The sequence below is a fragment of the Corapipo altera genome, unplaced genomic scaffold (assembly GCF_003945725.1).
Source record: "Corapipo altera isolate COAL_440 unplaced genomic scaffold, ASM394572v1 0, whole genome shotgun sequence".
Lineage (NCBI taxonomy): Eukaryota > Metazoa > Chordata > Aves > Passeriformes > Pipridae > Corapipo > Corapipo altera.
This window is the reverse complement of record NW_020884872.1, coordinates 15,343,527-15,359,843: the sequence shown is the minus strand read 5'-3', so window position 1 is coordinate 15,359,843 and position 16,317 is coordinate 15,343,527. Positions and strand designations below refer to the sequence as shown.

At 43.3% G+C, this 16,317-nt stretch overlaps 1 protein-coding gene across 7 annotated transcripts in view; it reads right to left on the bottom strand.

Annotated features, from left to right (window-relative positions):
* Positions 1-707: 707 nt before the first annotated feature.
* The window catches only part of PHKA2 (phosphorylase kinase regulatory subunit alpha 2), a 46,416-nt gene continuing 30,806 nt past the window's right edge, over positions 708-16,317 (bottom strand). For 6 of the 7 annotated variants that reach the window (XM_027637857.1, XM_027637877.1, XM_027637886.1 and 3 more), the window contains 10 exons: positions 14,974-15,053; positions 14,646-14,724; positions 14,401-14,530; positions 13,740-13,841; positions 12,986-13,104; positions 11,261-11,308; positions 9,089-9,256; positions 7,525-7,578; positions 5,935-6,135; positions 708-5,428 (listed from right to left, as the gene is read on the bottom strand). In XM_027637857.1, coding sequence (XP_027493658.1) covers positions 5,255-5,428; positions 5,935-6,135; positions 7,525-7,578; positions 9,089-9,256; positions 11,261-11,308; positions 12,986-13,104; positions 13,740-13,841; positions 14,401-14,530; positions 14,646-14,724; positions 14,974-15,053 — 1,155 coding nt within the window. In that variant the 3' untranslated portion in view covers positions 708-5,254. The remainder of the gene's footprint in view (positions 5,429-5,934; positions 6,136-7,524; positions 7,579-9,088; positions 9,257-11,260; positions 11,309-12,985; positions 13,105-13,739; positions 13,842-14,400; positions 14,531-14,645; positions 14,725-14,973; positions 15,054-16,317) is intronic. The other variant, XM_027637867.1, reaches the window with a different exon arrangement.

Below are 16,317 nucleotides of genomic sequence, written 5' to 3'. Positions count from 1 at the left end.
GCCTGTATTTGAGTACCCTGCCCCTATCAGCGTAGAACACACTTTTCCTGAAGATGAACTGGGTTTCTTAAAAACAAAGAAATGAGTACAAACACAAAGTAAACGTATTTGGTATTATGAACCTAAATATTCTTGCATATAGATAAACATAAATTCTTTACCAAGAAAAGGGAACTGAGAAATTCTGAATTAGAGTTTTTCAAATGCAGCAAGATGGAAAAGTCCAATGCCCCTCACCTGCCCATCTCCTTTCCCCTACTGCAAACCAATATTCCCATTCCTGCCAGTACCACCCTGTCAGTTCCCGGGGGGAGAGTTGGGAGATCTGGACTTAATTCTTTTGCATATAACACTCCAAAAGCAACACCAGGTCAGGAGCTTTTTGGTAAAAGTATCACCTCATTCAGCCTTAGTAAATAAAATGCACACAATGTGCTTTTTGGGAAGGAAAAGGTTTCAGTCTAGTCCCCCTTTAAATTGTATTAGCTAAAGATGAGCTAAGTAAATCAGCTTGGTTTTATTTAATAACAGTGTTGAAAGTACAAGAAAAAGCATCCTTCCCAGTTTATCATCACAGAATGCAACAGCAGCCAGAGCTTAAGGCACTGCTCTCTCTCTTAGATCTTATTTTTTACAATTAAATCCAGAATACTTTCCAGAAGTATTTTGTAACTTGACAGATGAATGAATAAACATGCACACACTTATTTCTATTGCCTTGGGGGAGGGGGAAAGAAAAATCTTTAATAGTGCCAACAAAATTTACAATAAAATGTTAATGGCATTGGTAGTACTTAATGTCTGTTTTTAGCATGCAGTTATGGTGATCTATGCACTGTGATGATCAGTCCCACCTTATTCCAGTGGAATGACAAAAAGGCTCCACTTAAGATGGACAAACACCACAGTGTGTTGTGGGGTCTTGCTTCCCACTGTTGGCTTCCATGCTGTAGGTGCAAAGTGACAAGGTGGAATGGGATGGTGCAGCTCTGGAGTCCTCCTTTGCCACCCATCCCAGTAAGGAGGACAAAGCCAGGGTGTGCAGCGAGGCACAGGAGCTCTGAAATACAACTGACAGCATCAGTTTAGGTGTCCCCCTCTAATGACACATTCCTGAAGATGACATAAAGTTGAAGGGGACTCGCCTTGAGGGATCACTTCATGAGAGGGGATGCCAAGGTACAGTCGCAGTGCAGTGCTGCACTCGGCAGGCAGTAAGAGGCTTTTGGGGATGCAGCACTGAAGTATGAGAGGAGCTGAATTACTGAGCCAAAAAAGAAAGCCCCTGTCCTGTCAGCTGCTGGCAGCACACAAGAGCCCCCTTACCCCTGACAGAAGAAGGGGGGTGGCAGGGGAGTAACTGTGAAACATCTAACGCCAGGAATAAATTCCACTCGAGACTGAAACTGGGAGTGGGAAAAAGCCCTGCTGCTTGTACTTAAAACCATTTGAGCTGAAGCTCTTCTATAATCCCACTCCCAATCCCTTTTAGTCACAATTCTATGCAGTGGCTACTTAATATTGCAGATGTGACTGGTTCTTTGAGCAGGGACTGAATCAATCTGCAGATGAGTGCCCAAACTCTCACCCTACAGCTACAGACGCCACCACTGGTGGCATCTCTCTCCTGCTTAATGGGCAACTCTGCTCCTAACTGTGGGCAACACCAGAAAGTGCCCAAGGTTGCACCTGGACTGATCCAGGCTCTGGCTTCACTCAAGCCCCTGGCTGCTGCTGGAGGGGTGACACAGTCCTGCAGTGCCCCGTGCCCGCAGGGGCAGCCCAGGTGTTTCACCACTCACCACAGAAAGTGGCCACACCTTTATAGGGCAACTAGGGACTGTGCAGCTCACCTGCACCTTCCAGAAACAAGCAGGGCTCTTTCCCTAAGGAAGGAAACTACAATTAGCAGGAGAGAAGCCAGGCAAACTTTGTACTCCACCCATTAAGTTTTCACATTTACCTGTGGGACTAGCAGCTGAGGGAGATCAAAGGTGCTTTTCATCTGTCTAGTGAGACAAACCCGTGTCCTTCACTCAGCAGCAGGGAGAAGGAAACAGCCATGATCAGGGAGCAGGGAGGGCACTGGCCTGGAGGAGCTGGTTTGGAGCCAGCATGCGGTATGAACTCTGAGCTGGACACCCATCATCCTTCTGGCCAATGGCCCCACCCAGCCCCATTCCTCTCTCCAGGCACATCTGGCTGCCTCCAGCCCTGCGGAGGTGCTTCTGACCCCACAGCTGCAAAGTGCTTAGGGCAGCAGTGCCTGTCAGGCTGGGACAAGCAGCTCTCAGGTGGTCTATTTTAATTTACTAATGCCCTTGTTTCCGAGGCACAGGATGTGTCTGTTCACCTTTGCTTTCTTTCCATAAATGCGTTTCCAGGGACTGGAAGCTGGCAGTGTCATCCTTTGCTGGCTCCCCAGGGAAGCCGCACGGCCAAGTTGAGCCTCTGCCAATTAGCTCAGCCCTACACAAATTGCAAAGTCGTCATGTATTTTATCTGTGAGCACACCCTCGTCACTGCCAGTGCCAGCTCTGCTTTGCAGCAGCCTAATACACACCAGGAATCCTCAGCAAAGCAGGGGGTCTGGGTAAAACCTTATTTGCTTAATTAGGTTTGCACTACAATGCAGCTCTCCAAGTGGAATGAGCTGCAAGCTGAAGCTGTGCCTGACCTGGAAATAACACAAGTTTCCCTTCCCCCTAGCTGTGTGTTTCAGAGTCCCAGCTTTCACCATCAGCTACCTAAACTCTTCAAATTACCACATAAATACTTTCCAAGTGCTTGCATTTCATGTGGTAACTCATGATAATCATAAATATACCATAACCTGGTTCATACTGTGAATTTCATACTAAAGACACCAATGACACTGCCATTAAAAAAAGAAGTGTTAAGAGGTGACCAGGTATGTTAGGCCATACGTTTCATTGTTTTAGACTTCAAGGCAGCTTAATGTAAAACCAATTACATCACCCTGCTTGTTTCTGAAAACAAGATCATGCTGTAGGTTAAAAAATAAAATAAAATTAAGAGTCTGAATGAAAATCATCTTGCATCTCTCACAATCTAGGATTCAAAAACAAAAGCAAAAATAACAGCTACTAGTAAATTTTCATATGATACTGGGTAGAACAAGAAACCATCACACCAGCTCTTGTGTGCTCACGCTCTGCACTGTCACATCTGCTTAAACTAGACAAAGGATTTTACTTTCATTTACCGGGAAACAAGCCAAGTAAGCTCTCACAATACATATGAAAAGGAAAAAATCCAAACCAAACCATAATGAAGGCAAACCCCTACAAAACAGGCACCATGCCAATAAAATGACTTCCACATCCAAGTGGTAATTGCACCTGAACTGTCACTTCATGCTGGCCACTCCACAGGCCCATAGTTCTCATAGTGGTTAACACAGGGTGTCTCTGGAGCACTCAATCCAAGGGTTCCTGGGCCTCTGGACTGCCAAACTCCTCTGTTCTCTGCAAAAACAATAAATCACTTCCTAAGGCCTCCCATGCCTTCACTGTCTTGAGGCAGTGCCCAGACATTGCTACAGCAGCATCAAGTGTGTAGAGGGACAGCAGGCAGGGTGGCACAGCCATCAGGAGCTCAGCCTCCTTGGGACCATGAGTGCTGGCAACTGGCAAGTGAGACAGAGTGTAGTCATTTTGTCAAGGTCTTTCAGATACCTGTATGAAACTGGAAACAAAAACCTCACTCTCAAAAGCACCACCCACCATTGTTACAAAAAAAAAAAGTTTTCAAATCCTATACAAATGGTATAGTTATGTTTTGAAAGAGTGGAGGGGAGGCTCACAAAAATATACTTAATCAGGCTTATTAACTCAGAAAATTTTACAGGCCTTTTTACAGACCTGTCTGCTCTTTTCCCCTCTATCAGGCAAGACAGAATTGCTCTGATCCTTCCTGCTCACGTAGCAGCAGTGCTGGCACACCTCCACACTGCTGGGGGAGCCTGTGGCAACAGAGAGGCTAAATCTACTGCCCTATTGCTAAGCTGTCAGCCAGATGCTGGCACGTGGCTATTCACAAAGCCAGCAGTGTCAGCTCAATGAAAATCCTGCCTGGGGTACAGCAGGGTTTTCCTCTCCAGAGGCCGCCTACTGCTGTTTTCAGTTTCAGTGGCCATGGGACCATTGCCCTGCAGGACACACCTGTTCTCCCTGCAGCAGCTCAGAGTTTCCAGTGGACAGATTCAAGGTGCCAGCACTAACCTAGGAACTGTCTGAAGGGAGACTTCCAGGCAGCCCAAACTCTTACTGAATGTGACCAGTGCAGCTTCAAACTAAAAAGAAAAATAAAAAAAAAATAGGAAAGAAAAAAAAAGAGAAACATCAAAGCCTTCCATAAATTCACACTGTGCTGGAAGGGTCACAATTATGCCATTCTTATCTCTGAGGCTGTTTGCAAGGGAAACAATCAGGAGACTTGGAAAGGGTGCTTGAGTGGAAGTGGTTTATCTTGCTCCATTCAGAGGAAAGGATTACAGGCATAAAAGTGTCTGTCACCTTGGAGAAGCTGGAACCTTCAGATTTTGCCTCCAAAGCCTCAGGGAGGCAGGGAAGGAAGCTGTCTTGTTCAGATTAAAGACAGATGCAGCTTCCTGACAGAGGCTATCCTCTCAAATTAGTGGATATTGCAAGATGTTTGTCTCTCTTGGCGTTAGCCTGGCATTGACTAGGTGCAAGTGAGAAGAGATCCAGGATAAACATGTATGAGAAATATCACTGGGTTATTTCAAGTTATTCCTATGCCTCTAATTTACATTTCCCTGGATGTTTCACACTGTGCATTAGTGATTCACAATGATGTACATTTACACACAGAAGGAGAAAAATTAATGAATTCCATCACTTCCCTTATTTGGGAGACTCTATGCCCAAGATACAGCTCCCTTGTTTTATTATGCCTTTTGATGTCCACAGAATAATCTGTTTTCCCCTTGGCAGAACTGTATAATTCTTTCTAATTTACTATGAATTACATTTATGCACTTTGGGCAGAATAAGCCTCATTATTTGTTATTTCTTTCACACTCTCCTAAAACCAGGCCAAATTCCAGCTCCCTGTCCTCCATAGGTAGGGCATGCACAGAGCATGGCCACTAGTGTCCAGTGCTGAGGCAGTGCACGGCACACACACAGGCAGCAAGTAACTGTGAGGTTCACAACAGGGAAATGGGGAGAAAGAGCTTCTGAGCCTTCCCTCCCACACGAGGCATCACTTACTGCATGGCACAGCCTGTGCTAGGCAGGAAATCATGTAAATAAATAATTATGGCTTTTGTTAGGTATGTCATGGTGCCATAGGCCCCGCTTGGAGCACTATCATAAAAAAAGTGGCAAATTCCTGTGGCTATGTCCTTCTCCAAGATACTGCCAGTAGCTCCAAATGATTTCTGAAAAGACACAAGCAAAGAAGAAGGGCAAGTTAGGCATGCATGTTTATTTATTAGAAAAAACCCACCACGTTATGATTTTCCATTTGTGCTGAATACTGAAAGCAATTCTCCTTTCCCTCATGAAAACCTTAATCAGGATTATTATAGGGCCCACATGACTTAGTTGGATCAGTGTAAGTAAATGAAGAACATATAACTTCACAGATTTTTGTCCTTTGGGGGGAAAGAGTGGGATTACTCAAATATTAGTAATTCTAATGCCTTGACAAAGCAAACCCTCACTTCAATCTAACAATATACTTCAGAGCTTGTTAGCCACTATTTTATTCCATTTAAATCTCCCACAATTCTTAAATTAGCTTTCTGAATGTATTTCCAGAAGATACTTAAGTGATTCTGTCTGTCTTTGTAGGGGAAGGAACCAGGCCATCACACATATTGAAAAAGGAGCAGGGGATAATTTTCAAAGGAGGAGACTTCCCACCACTGCCCTTTAAACTCACCAGCTCCTGCAGAAACAGGTCATTGGCCATGTGCACGATTCGGTCCACGTGGATGATGCCCCCGATACTGTTCACCTCGATGTCAGAGAGGAACGTGAGGACCAGAATAGCTTCCACCAGGAGCTGCCTGTACTCAGGCTGGGGGACGTGGTTCAGCACCGACTCCACGTGCACAGCAAACTTGATTTCGCACGGGGTCATCTGGCAGGTTTGAGTGGAAATGGAGAGAAAAACTGACAAATCCAAAAGACTAGTTCCCCACATCCTGCAAGCTCTGAAACATATGCTCCTCTCTGCACATGGGGGCAGACTGACTGAAGCGAACAAAATGTTTGTGCCGCTTTAGCACTTACAGAAAGTTTTCGTGTTGCTAGACCTTGATTCTGCAAACAGTTACACAACTTCCAGAAGCTGCTCCAGCCCTGCAACCCATCACATACACATCTCACTTACATACAGGGCTGCTGATGCTTAGCTGGCAAATTAACTCTTTGCTCCTCAGGCTGTGATCTCACACACTCTGCCTTGTAAGTATCTTTCTGGCATCACAGGTTAGTTGCAAAGCCAAACTTACTGTTAAGTTTTAAAAATAACCACCTGCTTAGAGGGGTGATTTTTAAATAAGCCCCTAAAGCTTTGCCATGCAGAGGTACCGCTATACTGTTTGTAGAGCATCTTAATTTGCACTGGCATATCTCTGTGGATGCTGTGTTGCCTTAGGAGGTTTGTGCTTATTTTTTCAAATCCTTTAAACAGCAAAGTTAGATACTGTCTAGGTCTGACAGGCTAAAAATATAAGCCTATTTACCTACACAATAGGGATAAATAAAGCTCTCCTTTCTGAATAAAAAAACCCAAAAAGCAACATTTAAATTTGGCAGAAAATTCCAGCTCCTCTCTTCAGCTGTTGCCATCATCCCTCAGAAGAGAAGGAAGCCAGAGTCAAATACAAGGGAACCAAACAGGAAAACAGTATCAAGCACACAAGCACCTCTCTTGTTCTGATGGATTACTGTTCACAAGAGTTTGTTTTATAGATGTGAATTCAAAACTTGCTAGAGCACCTAAAGGCAATTGAACTAAGGAAAAAAAATGTAAGGAAAGGTTATGGAATTAAAGAGTCAAAGCTTTGGTTAGAAACAATCATTCTTAACTGGTATTTACTTTTGAGATTGTGAAGCCAAAATACACTGGCTGGTGTTGCAGCATATTAAAAAAAAGTAAGTGGCAAGGAAGATGTCTGCTTTACTCCAACAGGTCTGCACTGTCTCCTCACCTCCCCCCACCAAGGACTGCCATCAGCCACCCTCTCTCAAGCTCTGCTCTGTGGGCACACGGGGAGAGTAAAGGTATCCAGAAAGCAGGCTCAGCAAAGGGGAAAACCTGCCAGAAACACTCTCCCAGGCCTGCCTGGGAGGAACACATCTGCACAGACCTGGGGAAGCCAGCAGAGGTGCTGGGGAAACTCCAGATGTTCTAACCTTGAAACAAAGGATCTGCAACAGCATCCCTGCTGCATGTTACACTGTCACACTCAGCATTCATCACATGGGGAGAAAATCATTGCAAATCGTTGGCATTTTACTGTACCTCTCTGGTGGTTGAAGAAGGAAGGACATACCCATCAATGGACAGACCATGGCACTGAAACAACAACATTTCAACAATGAACAGAAATTACAGTTCTTGCAAGTAAATCTTCTGAGAGTTCTCTTTTTTTTGAGCCAATATACAACAACTTTCAGATAGAAAAAACAAAAAAACCAAAGCAAAAACCCCCAAATGAGACAAAAAAACCCCTGTTCCAAAATATTATATTTCATCTATGCTAAAGAAGTTATTATGTAACCTGGCAAACATAAGAAATAGCCTGACATGACACACAAGGGAGTGCTGTGTTCCAGTACTTAGAGAGCCACTACAGCAAGAGGCACACAAAGGAGGGAAACAAATTAATGAGAACATTCTGCTCAAAAGGAAGTAGAAATAAGGTAACATGAAAGCATTATGGACAACAGACCACAAAAGTGAGAACTTTTCTCATTTTCCCTAAAACAACCCTTAGTTACGTGTTTCAGATACAGGGCACCACACCTCAAGGGTGTCAACCAGTGGGGCAGAGGTGGTGTTAGAAGTACCAAGTGACAAAAGGGAAGAGTGACAAAACCTAAGTGGTGAGAAGGCAGGCTAAGGAGAGACATATCTGAGTACCTGAGGTACAGAAACACACATCAAGAAGAGGAGACAGATTTTATGAACAGTCCAAAGAGATCTGAAGAATGAAATACTGAAAACAAATTAAATAAGCACAATTCATTTTAATAGCCAGAAAAAAACATACAAATGCTCCTAGCTATTAAGTTAGGTCAGAAGTGATGCTCACTCTACTAAAAGATCCCATTAGTAAATAGCCAAGAGGTCACATATGACTCATCTTGGCTGACATCAACACTAGGAGTTTCAGTGTAACTGATTTTAGAAGGAAAACCAAAACCAGCCTAAACTAGTGACGCAGTCTTTTCCCAACTAAGCAGGCATGAACAGCTCAGTGCTGCAAGGTCCTGAACACTGGCTCACATTCAGCAAAGAAAAAAAACAGGTGCATAATCACTATGAAATAGGTAAAAATTCATAATTTCCCTCTCCTCCTTCCTGGAGAGTTGCTTCAACACCTTTCCAAACCCCTGACCTCTGAGGTGCTGGCAAGGACTTACTTTTCACTTGAAAATAAACAAAAAAATGTCAAGAATGCCATACAGCTCAGAAGAGCCAGCAAGAGATCTCAAGACATTCTGGAAGAGTCAGTGCAGTTTCCTACTTCATTCCTCACAGCCTTTCTGAACTGGAGCACAGAACTGCATTGCACTGCAGTGCCCCTCAGCTGCACTGACAACGTGCATTAGGCTGTGGGATGCAAGTTCAGCCAAAATTCAGCGTTGGTGGTTTCAGAAAAAAACAAACTTTAAAAAAAACATGTGAACTTGTGTTAATGGAGCCCTTTTATGCTCAAGAGACACACTTCCACTAATGACTCTCATTTCCACCAGTTTTCCAGCTGAAGCCAACTCCTGGCAAGATGTTACCTCTGGACTACCACTTCCCCAAGTTACTGTGCAGCTTTCTTGCTTCCTGCCCTCCATAGCAGCCAACTTACCTTCTGAAGGATTTTCCACACTTTCTCATAAAAGCCAACAGGAACTCTGTTAATAGCACCATCAAGCCTCCTTCTGCGCAGCCACTGCCCCTTTCGGTCACCCCAGCTCATGTCTCCACTGGAGCCAGTAGGAGAAGTACTGGTGGGAGATGATGGAGTGCTGCTCCTCTGTAAGGACATTAAAGCCTCGGTTAATTGACTTCTACCACCCCAAGTGGGTGTATTGACCACACCTGGTCAATACATTTTTGTTATAATGCTACCTCGGAAACAGGGGAAAAATACAGGCCATAGTGTCAGACAGGATGATGGAGCAGGATTGATCTGTATCTCTCCCCTTCAAAACAAGCTTCACTTCTCGAGTACTTCAATAATTTCTCAACAAAACAGGCAAGCAGTTCAACATGGCATGACACAGTAAACTTCAGTGCTTGATTTAACACAAGGTCTGACTACTTTAACAAGCTCAAGCTGTTAAAGTGACACCACGTCACTGGTGTTCAAGACGGGGGATTCTGCAGGTAAGTCTGATTCACTTGGACATTGAGGTCGGTGTTGTAAAAGAACCAAAGGGGTCCATGAGTCCAGCAAGAGAGTCCACCATGCAAAAGTTCCATTAAAATAAGTAGATTAAAAATCGACTTCATGTGACCATGAAATCATCACGCTTGCCTCTCTGTAAGTGTCAGTCTTGTTCTTCTTTATTACCCTTATAGCTCTACCCTTATACCCTAAGGGTATATACCTTATACCCTATACTTGGACACTAAATTAGACAGCAAATCGTGTTCAAAGTTATGGCACTATCAGCAAATTGTTGTTCTGATTTCCTCACATACAGTCTGCCTATTCCTTGCACTCCCAGACTGAGCTCTTCTGTTTTCTCATTCCTTTTTGCACACCTGTTGCTTTCAGCCCAGAAAGGACTTCACTGATAGCCCCATCTGAAATCCCATCATCTCTGGGTAAGAAACCACCTGAGCAAGGTACTGGGGAAGGAGGACACTAAGACTGAAAACTGAATGGTTGGAAGGTGCAGGCTCATGGATTTTGCATAGCCAAGCTCTGCAAAAAATCCACAGCAAATGAGAACAATCCATTTCCACTGCTGCTGCTGTTCATAAGGCACAGGTGGTCTTCTCCTGATGTTTCAGTGCTTGTTTCTCCTTTCCACTGCACACTGACCATGACAGACAGAACTTCCTCCATCCTGCTGAGCAGAGCTTGGGGATGCAGGAGCTCAGCGGGAGCATCAACGCCAAAGTAGAGAAATCCATTTGTATACAACAATTAATCTGACTACTCAGGTGGTTCAGAGAAACAAAGATCTCCCTGAACAGCTAAATATGTGCACTTCAATCAAACACACAGTTGAAGCCTGCCTTTCTGCGCTGGTATGTAGGAAAAGAGAGGCAACAGCAACCTGACAGCTGTCAGGCCAGGCCACAGGGCTAGTGGTGCTCTGCAGCTGTGTACTTATGACATTTGGGAGGTGTGCCATTGACAGTAAGTCTGAAGATGCAGAGAATCACAAATCACAACAGCCAGTTCAAAGGACATGCATAGATGCAAACTTCCCATCTCTCCATGACACATTTGGAGCTTCACACTAACTTTAAATTGCTGAGGTCTCTGTTGGTAAAATAGTTAAGCAATTATCTTCCTTCTTAAGCGTGAGAGCTTAAGAAGAGCTACAGTTTTCTGCCTTGAAAGAAGATGACTGCTTGAGGAGATAGCCATGCCCATAAAACCCCTATCTCAGCAACTTGAAGCTATTCTGGGTTCCTCACTGTCCAGACACTGCAAGTATTTATCAACACTACATTACTTCTAAATATTGAAGACACCTGTAACATAATCCACTATCAAGCAGCTAAATCTGTTATAGTACTTTATCTGCTACAACTGCTTAAGCTTTAGAGGAACTAAGGGGATCCAAATGTGAGACTCAACCTCTATTAAAAGATTACTAACAAGAATTGGTTCCCAGCAAAGATGAACAAGACAGAGAGGTAGGGTTTGAAAACAAGGTTTTAAGCAGAAGTCACAGGAGGTCTCTAAAGCCAAGACCTTGCACACACACACACACACACATGCACACACACATGTATACATGCACACACGCACACACACGGGGGAAGAGCAGGAGCAGAGCAACAGACAGTGTTTTACCCTGGAAGCGAACATGCTGCTGGACACGGAGTGCCCCTCATGAAAGAACTACAAAACAAAACCAGACACCAACACATTAGACAGACAGCCATGACAGAACAGAACACAAACAGGGTTAATTAACCCATCCATGCAAAGACAAGAAATATGGAATAAACTCATGTATTCTGGGGAAAACTGCAACAACCACTGTCCTCTTTCAGTGTTGCACTTCAGCTGATCTCAGGGCAGCTGCTGCTGATTCCCAGGGTCACCATGAGGCAGATCCTGCCTTGCCAGGAGCCTGTTTGGCAGCCACAAGCCACCCATCCACTGAGGTCCCAGTGGAAGGGACCATGGCCAACACAAACCACCACAGTTTGAGGTGCATGCAAAAGCTTCCATGTGACTCAGGGCTGGGGTGAAAACCAAGCTCCCCGCTTCCATTCTCCATTTGTTGCAATGCCTGCAGCTTCTCTTTGCACAAGAAGGTCAACTTGCTGCAGGCTGCCAGCTGGGTGGGCAGTGCTAAACAAACGGCTGCAAGGCAAAATTTTTGCTGAAATGGAGATGCAGCACCTCAGACTTACAGCACTTTTCTCTGCCCACCCCAAGCCATGCCTCCACGTTCAGTGTTAATGGTTCAGACCCAGGCAAAGGCTTGATGTTCTGATGCAAGAAAAGAACAGCAGTAAATGAGAGAGCTGCAGTTGCTCAACACGTACAGAGATGTGAGTACAAGTACTTGAAACGTTCCCTCTAACAACAAGGTTGATCCTGCACCACCCTACCCAAACCCCCTGCCAAAATGACATTACATTAGTATCTAGTAAATTATTCAGAGAATGCAGTGAGATGTAGCAGGATGTAGCATGAAAGGCAAAGTCGGGGGAACAAAAATAAAACCAGGCAACTCCTCCTCTGTGCAAAATACCAAGTTTCCATCTAATGCAAAAGCAGTGCAGGAACTACACTTGTAACATCAACTAAGGCCCAAGTATTTCAGCTCAGGCCCACCACTGTATTTAAATCAAAATAATGCTGCCACCTAGTGCCTTGTCCCTTCTCCTCCCTGGACAGACACCCACTGCAGGACTGTGAGCCCTGCACAGTCATTCAGGGCTGGTGCAGAGCAGTCAGCACCTTCACAGCCACAGCTGTATCAGCTTGGCCCAAACACAGCAAACAGGTCTCGTGAGACAGACACCACGTGTTTCACAGGGGCCTCTGCTGTTCTGCCTGATCAGGTCCTGTGAAGAATCACTAACTTATCTTTATTGCCACCAATAATCGTCCTCTATTCTGAAGAAACAGAATTAGAAGAAAACAAACCAAGATTCCTTTTCCACGTGTATCTTTTCCAAAAGGCATGTGGTCCATTTTTGCAACTTGGGTCAAGTACAAGAATGAACACTGCATGAAAGCTTTACTTTGTGTATCTGACCTTTCCTTAGCTAAAGTTGATAAAAGAGCTGTTTTTACAGTGGATGCCGTGAATGCATTAGAGTTTGTTCAAGTTATTCTATTTTCAGCATGTGAAACAAGAACAAAAAAGGCAGCACATTTTTGGAGGAAACATCCCGTAACTGCCTTCTAGTTAGTGATCAGCTTTAAAATCAAAGCTTTGGAAACTTCTGTCATGTAGCAAGAATAGAACCTAACATTAACACAGTTCCAGAACAGCTGCACTTTCTGATGAGCATTGACCCTGCTTCATCTCACTCTTCAATTTAGTAAAACCCTCACCTGCTTCATCTCACTCTTCAATTTAGTAATACCACTTCTTTCTGTTTTGGTTGCTCCAGAATGCCCCATTTCACGAATAGAAATCGCAGGGCTAGATGAAGAGGAATCTACAGGTCGCACTGAAAGAAGCAAATGGACATTTTTAACATTGTAGGGGTAGAAAAACAGATGAAATTGTATCTAGATGTTAAACACATATCCTTTCAGAAGTGTGCAATGCTCTTGGTTGACAGCATCCTTTCAAGTCAAGAGTTCAAACCTGATTGCATCAAGTAAGGGGCCTACATCCATATTTGGATATTGGAGACTGATTTTCCAAGACACTGAGCAATTGTAGCTGTAAAAGATGTCAGGAGTTGCAATGAGTCTGTGAGAGCCTACATATGAACCCAGGAGACAGCTGATGCACCAGTCAGGAATATGTGGGCATCACAGATGTGCTTATTGAAGGCAGGTTAGATATGTCCTTTTTAATGGCTTTTGTTCTGGTCACATAAAATTTCTTCAGTTTAGAAGTTTGCCTTCGTATTATTGAAAACTTGATACAATCTTATTTCAGTGCAGGATAGCTTCCATCATATTTGTTCTGTTTATTCCACAGCAGGCATACACATGTACTGGTCACCAATGATTAATACACTACCTATACATCTATTTTACAAGTTGAGAGAATAGATCCCCACTTATAAGACAATCTAACTTTATATTTATAGTTCTCACTTAACATATACAAGTAGCCAAGTGGACAACTTACAGCTTCTTTCCACTCCAAACTCTTTCCCACTGAGAATATGATGTAGGAGACTTTTCATATCAAAGGGGCTTAGATTCATCAAACTCTCTGAAGCTTCTTCACCTAGTAAAACAAAAGAAAACAAAAGACAAGCATTGCTGTGGGAAAGCAACAAGCCAACTCAGAAAAATATTGATGAATGAAGTCCAATCACATCTAACCTTTTGGCTTGCACTTCCTTTAAAAAAACTAATACGCAGAGTCACATTTCAAAGAAAATACATTTCAGGACTAAACAACAAACACTGCATAGAAATAACACTATTTCATTAATGAATATTATGTTGTAGCTTGTGCAAAATTTCTTTCAAGCTCATGATGAGAAAACAAGATCACTTGGAAAAGCATTACAGCCATTTCCCAACAGCGAATCACCTGTAGATCTAAATTACAAAGTCGGAGTTATTCCATAAAGAATATCCACTTCAGTTTGAATAACTAGATGATGGGGGAGAGGAATCTTCCATTAAGTGAAAAAAAAAGTGATTTTCAAAGTTAGTAACTGCACATATGAATGGAGAGGTTAATAAAAGGATTTAACATATATTAATGAAAAGATCAACGACTAAGGGTGAGGCAAAGATGATGCCATCAGTACCCTTATGATAAAAGTGCCTCTTACCTGAGCATTTCAGACTCCGAGCCAGCTCAGTGGCCATCACCTGGATTATCAGACCAATGCGGAGCCTGAGCATCTCCACAAAAAGACTGGGCTGGGACCGGACGTACATTGCCAAGTACATCATTATTTCCTGCAAGGAAAAGGGCAGCCATTCAAAGTGGGCCTTCGTGGCTTTCCCAGTCTCAGAGCAAACACTGGCACCACACTGGGCACAGCCAAAGAAGCCTTTGACACATGCTGCTTACCTGTGTCAGGACTGCAATACTGATGTCTTGGCCACTGGCTTCATAAATGAGATCTGTGAGCTCCTCAGGTGGCAGTGGGCTGCAAGAAGACAAACCACAGCAAGCAGTGACTCGGCACAACCAGCTATTAAAACTCTTGAGCAAGCACTGGAATCATCACCCAGAAACATCTCCGCACCACAAAGGTGCCTACAGTTCTGCCTGGGTGGCTGCAAATCCTTTTGAAGATGAGGAGTAAGTTTTAAAAGAAGATAACAGCATCAGAATGGTACTGGCAGGAAGATGAAGAGCAGGCTGCCTCTGTAACTGAGGCAGAGCTCCAACTTACGTGGTAATGATTTTCTCTCGGGGTTCTGGTGGCAGGCCCACTGTCAGTTGCTTGTGGTGCGACAGAAGGTCTGTGCATGCCTATCGTAAGGGGACAGAAAGCAAGAGACCTTTCTCTGAATCATGTGGAAGTGACACAGCTTTTAATTCCCAAAAATGAAGCATTTCTTTAGCAATTTTTAAGTGCATTTCTATTAATTACCATATATGAAGATCCAGCAGAATGCTATTAACTAGATGCCAAGGATCTCCTGAGGTCAACAGGGCTATGAGGGTATGACCAGTCTGAAAGCTGCTTCCCCCTTTCAGTGAAATCAGCAGCATAATGATGAAGTACTTCAGTGGGGCTGGCAGATAATAAAGGCTTTCATTCTTTATCATATGATAAACTTTTGTTTTTATTTAAGACAAAAATATTTTAAATCAATGAAAAGTTTGGCAATATTAGCTTAAAAAATCCTGCATATTAATATATCTCTTAAAACAAGAAAACACCCAACACAGTGCATCACATTCCTGAATTAGCTATCCTGATACATTCTGAAATAGGTACTTCCACCAATATCACAGTGTTTACTCTTTTGTATTGACCTCCTTTAAAAATGGGTGTTCAGTTTACTTGTTTTAGCATCCTGAATTGAAAAGCTCACATAGCAACATTCCTCTGACTTTGAAGAGTCTATTTTCCCTCCCTTAATGTGGAAGAAAACAAATCATCTCTACTCTCTTCCTCCTCAATTTTTTGTCAGTTAATATACATGGCTTTCTGTGAGTGTGTCCGTACTGCTCATCCACTGTGTCTTGAGAACGGAAAAAATTCTGTGTGTAGGATAACTAGGAAATTAAACAAATAGCTTAGAGTAGTTGAGAGGAAACATTTTTGTAATGTTCAAAATTGAATCTGTACCCTTACAACGGATTTTTCTTGTTACCAGTTAACAGTCCCAGATATTTTAATGCCTCCAAACATCCACGTATATGGCAGACTGTCCACCCAATGGGATGGAAATTGGCAGAACATGTTTTTGTGTCATCACTCACACCTTAACATAGCGCTGCTCCAAAAGTGTTTGTGCCATCACAGAAGCAGTAGACAACTACCAGTGACAACTGCAGCTTTCAAAACACGTAATTAGGCTTCTCCAATTACAAGAGATGAAATAAAGCCTTCACAACCATTTACAGTGATAGTGGGACATTCTCAGTCCATGCCAAAATTAATCACCGTTCGCAGTACAGACAAAAGGTAAAGATGCCTTAATAAGATTTAGATCAGAAAAGCAACCAACGTTTACTTAAAAGTGTTTCACTATCTGTGGTGTGAAGTAAGACCAGACGAAGGGAA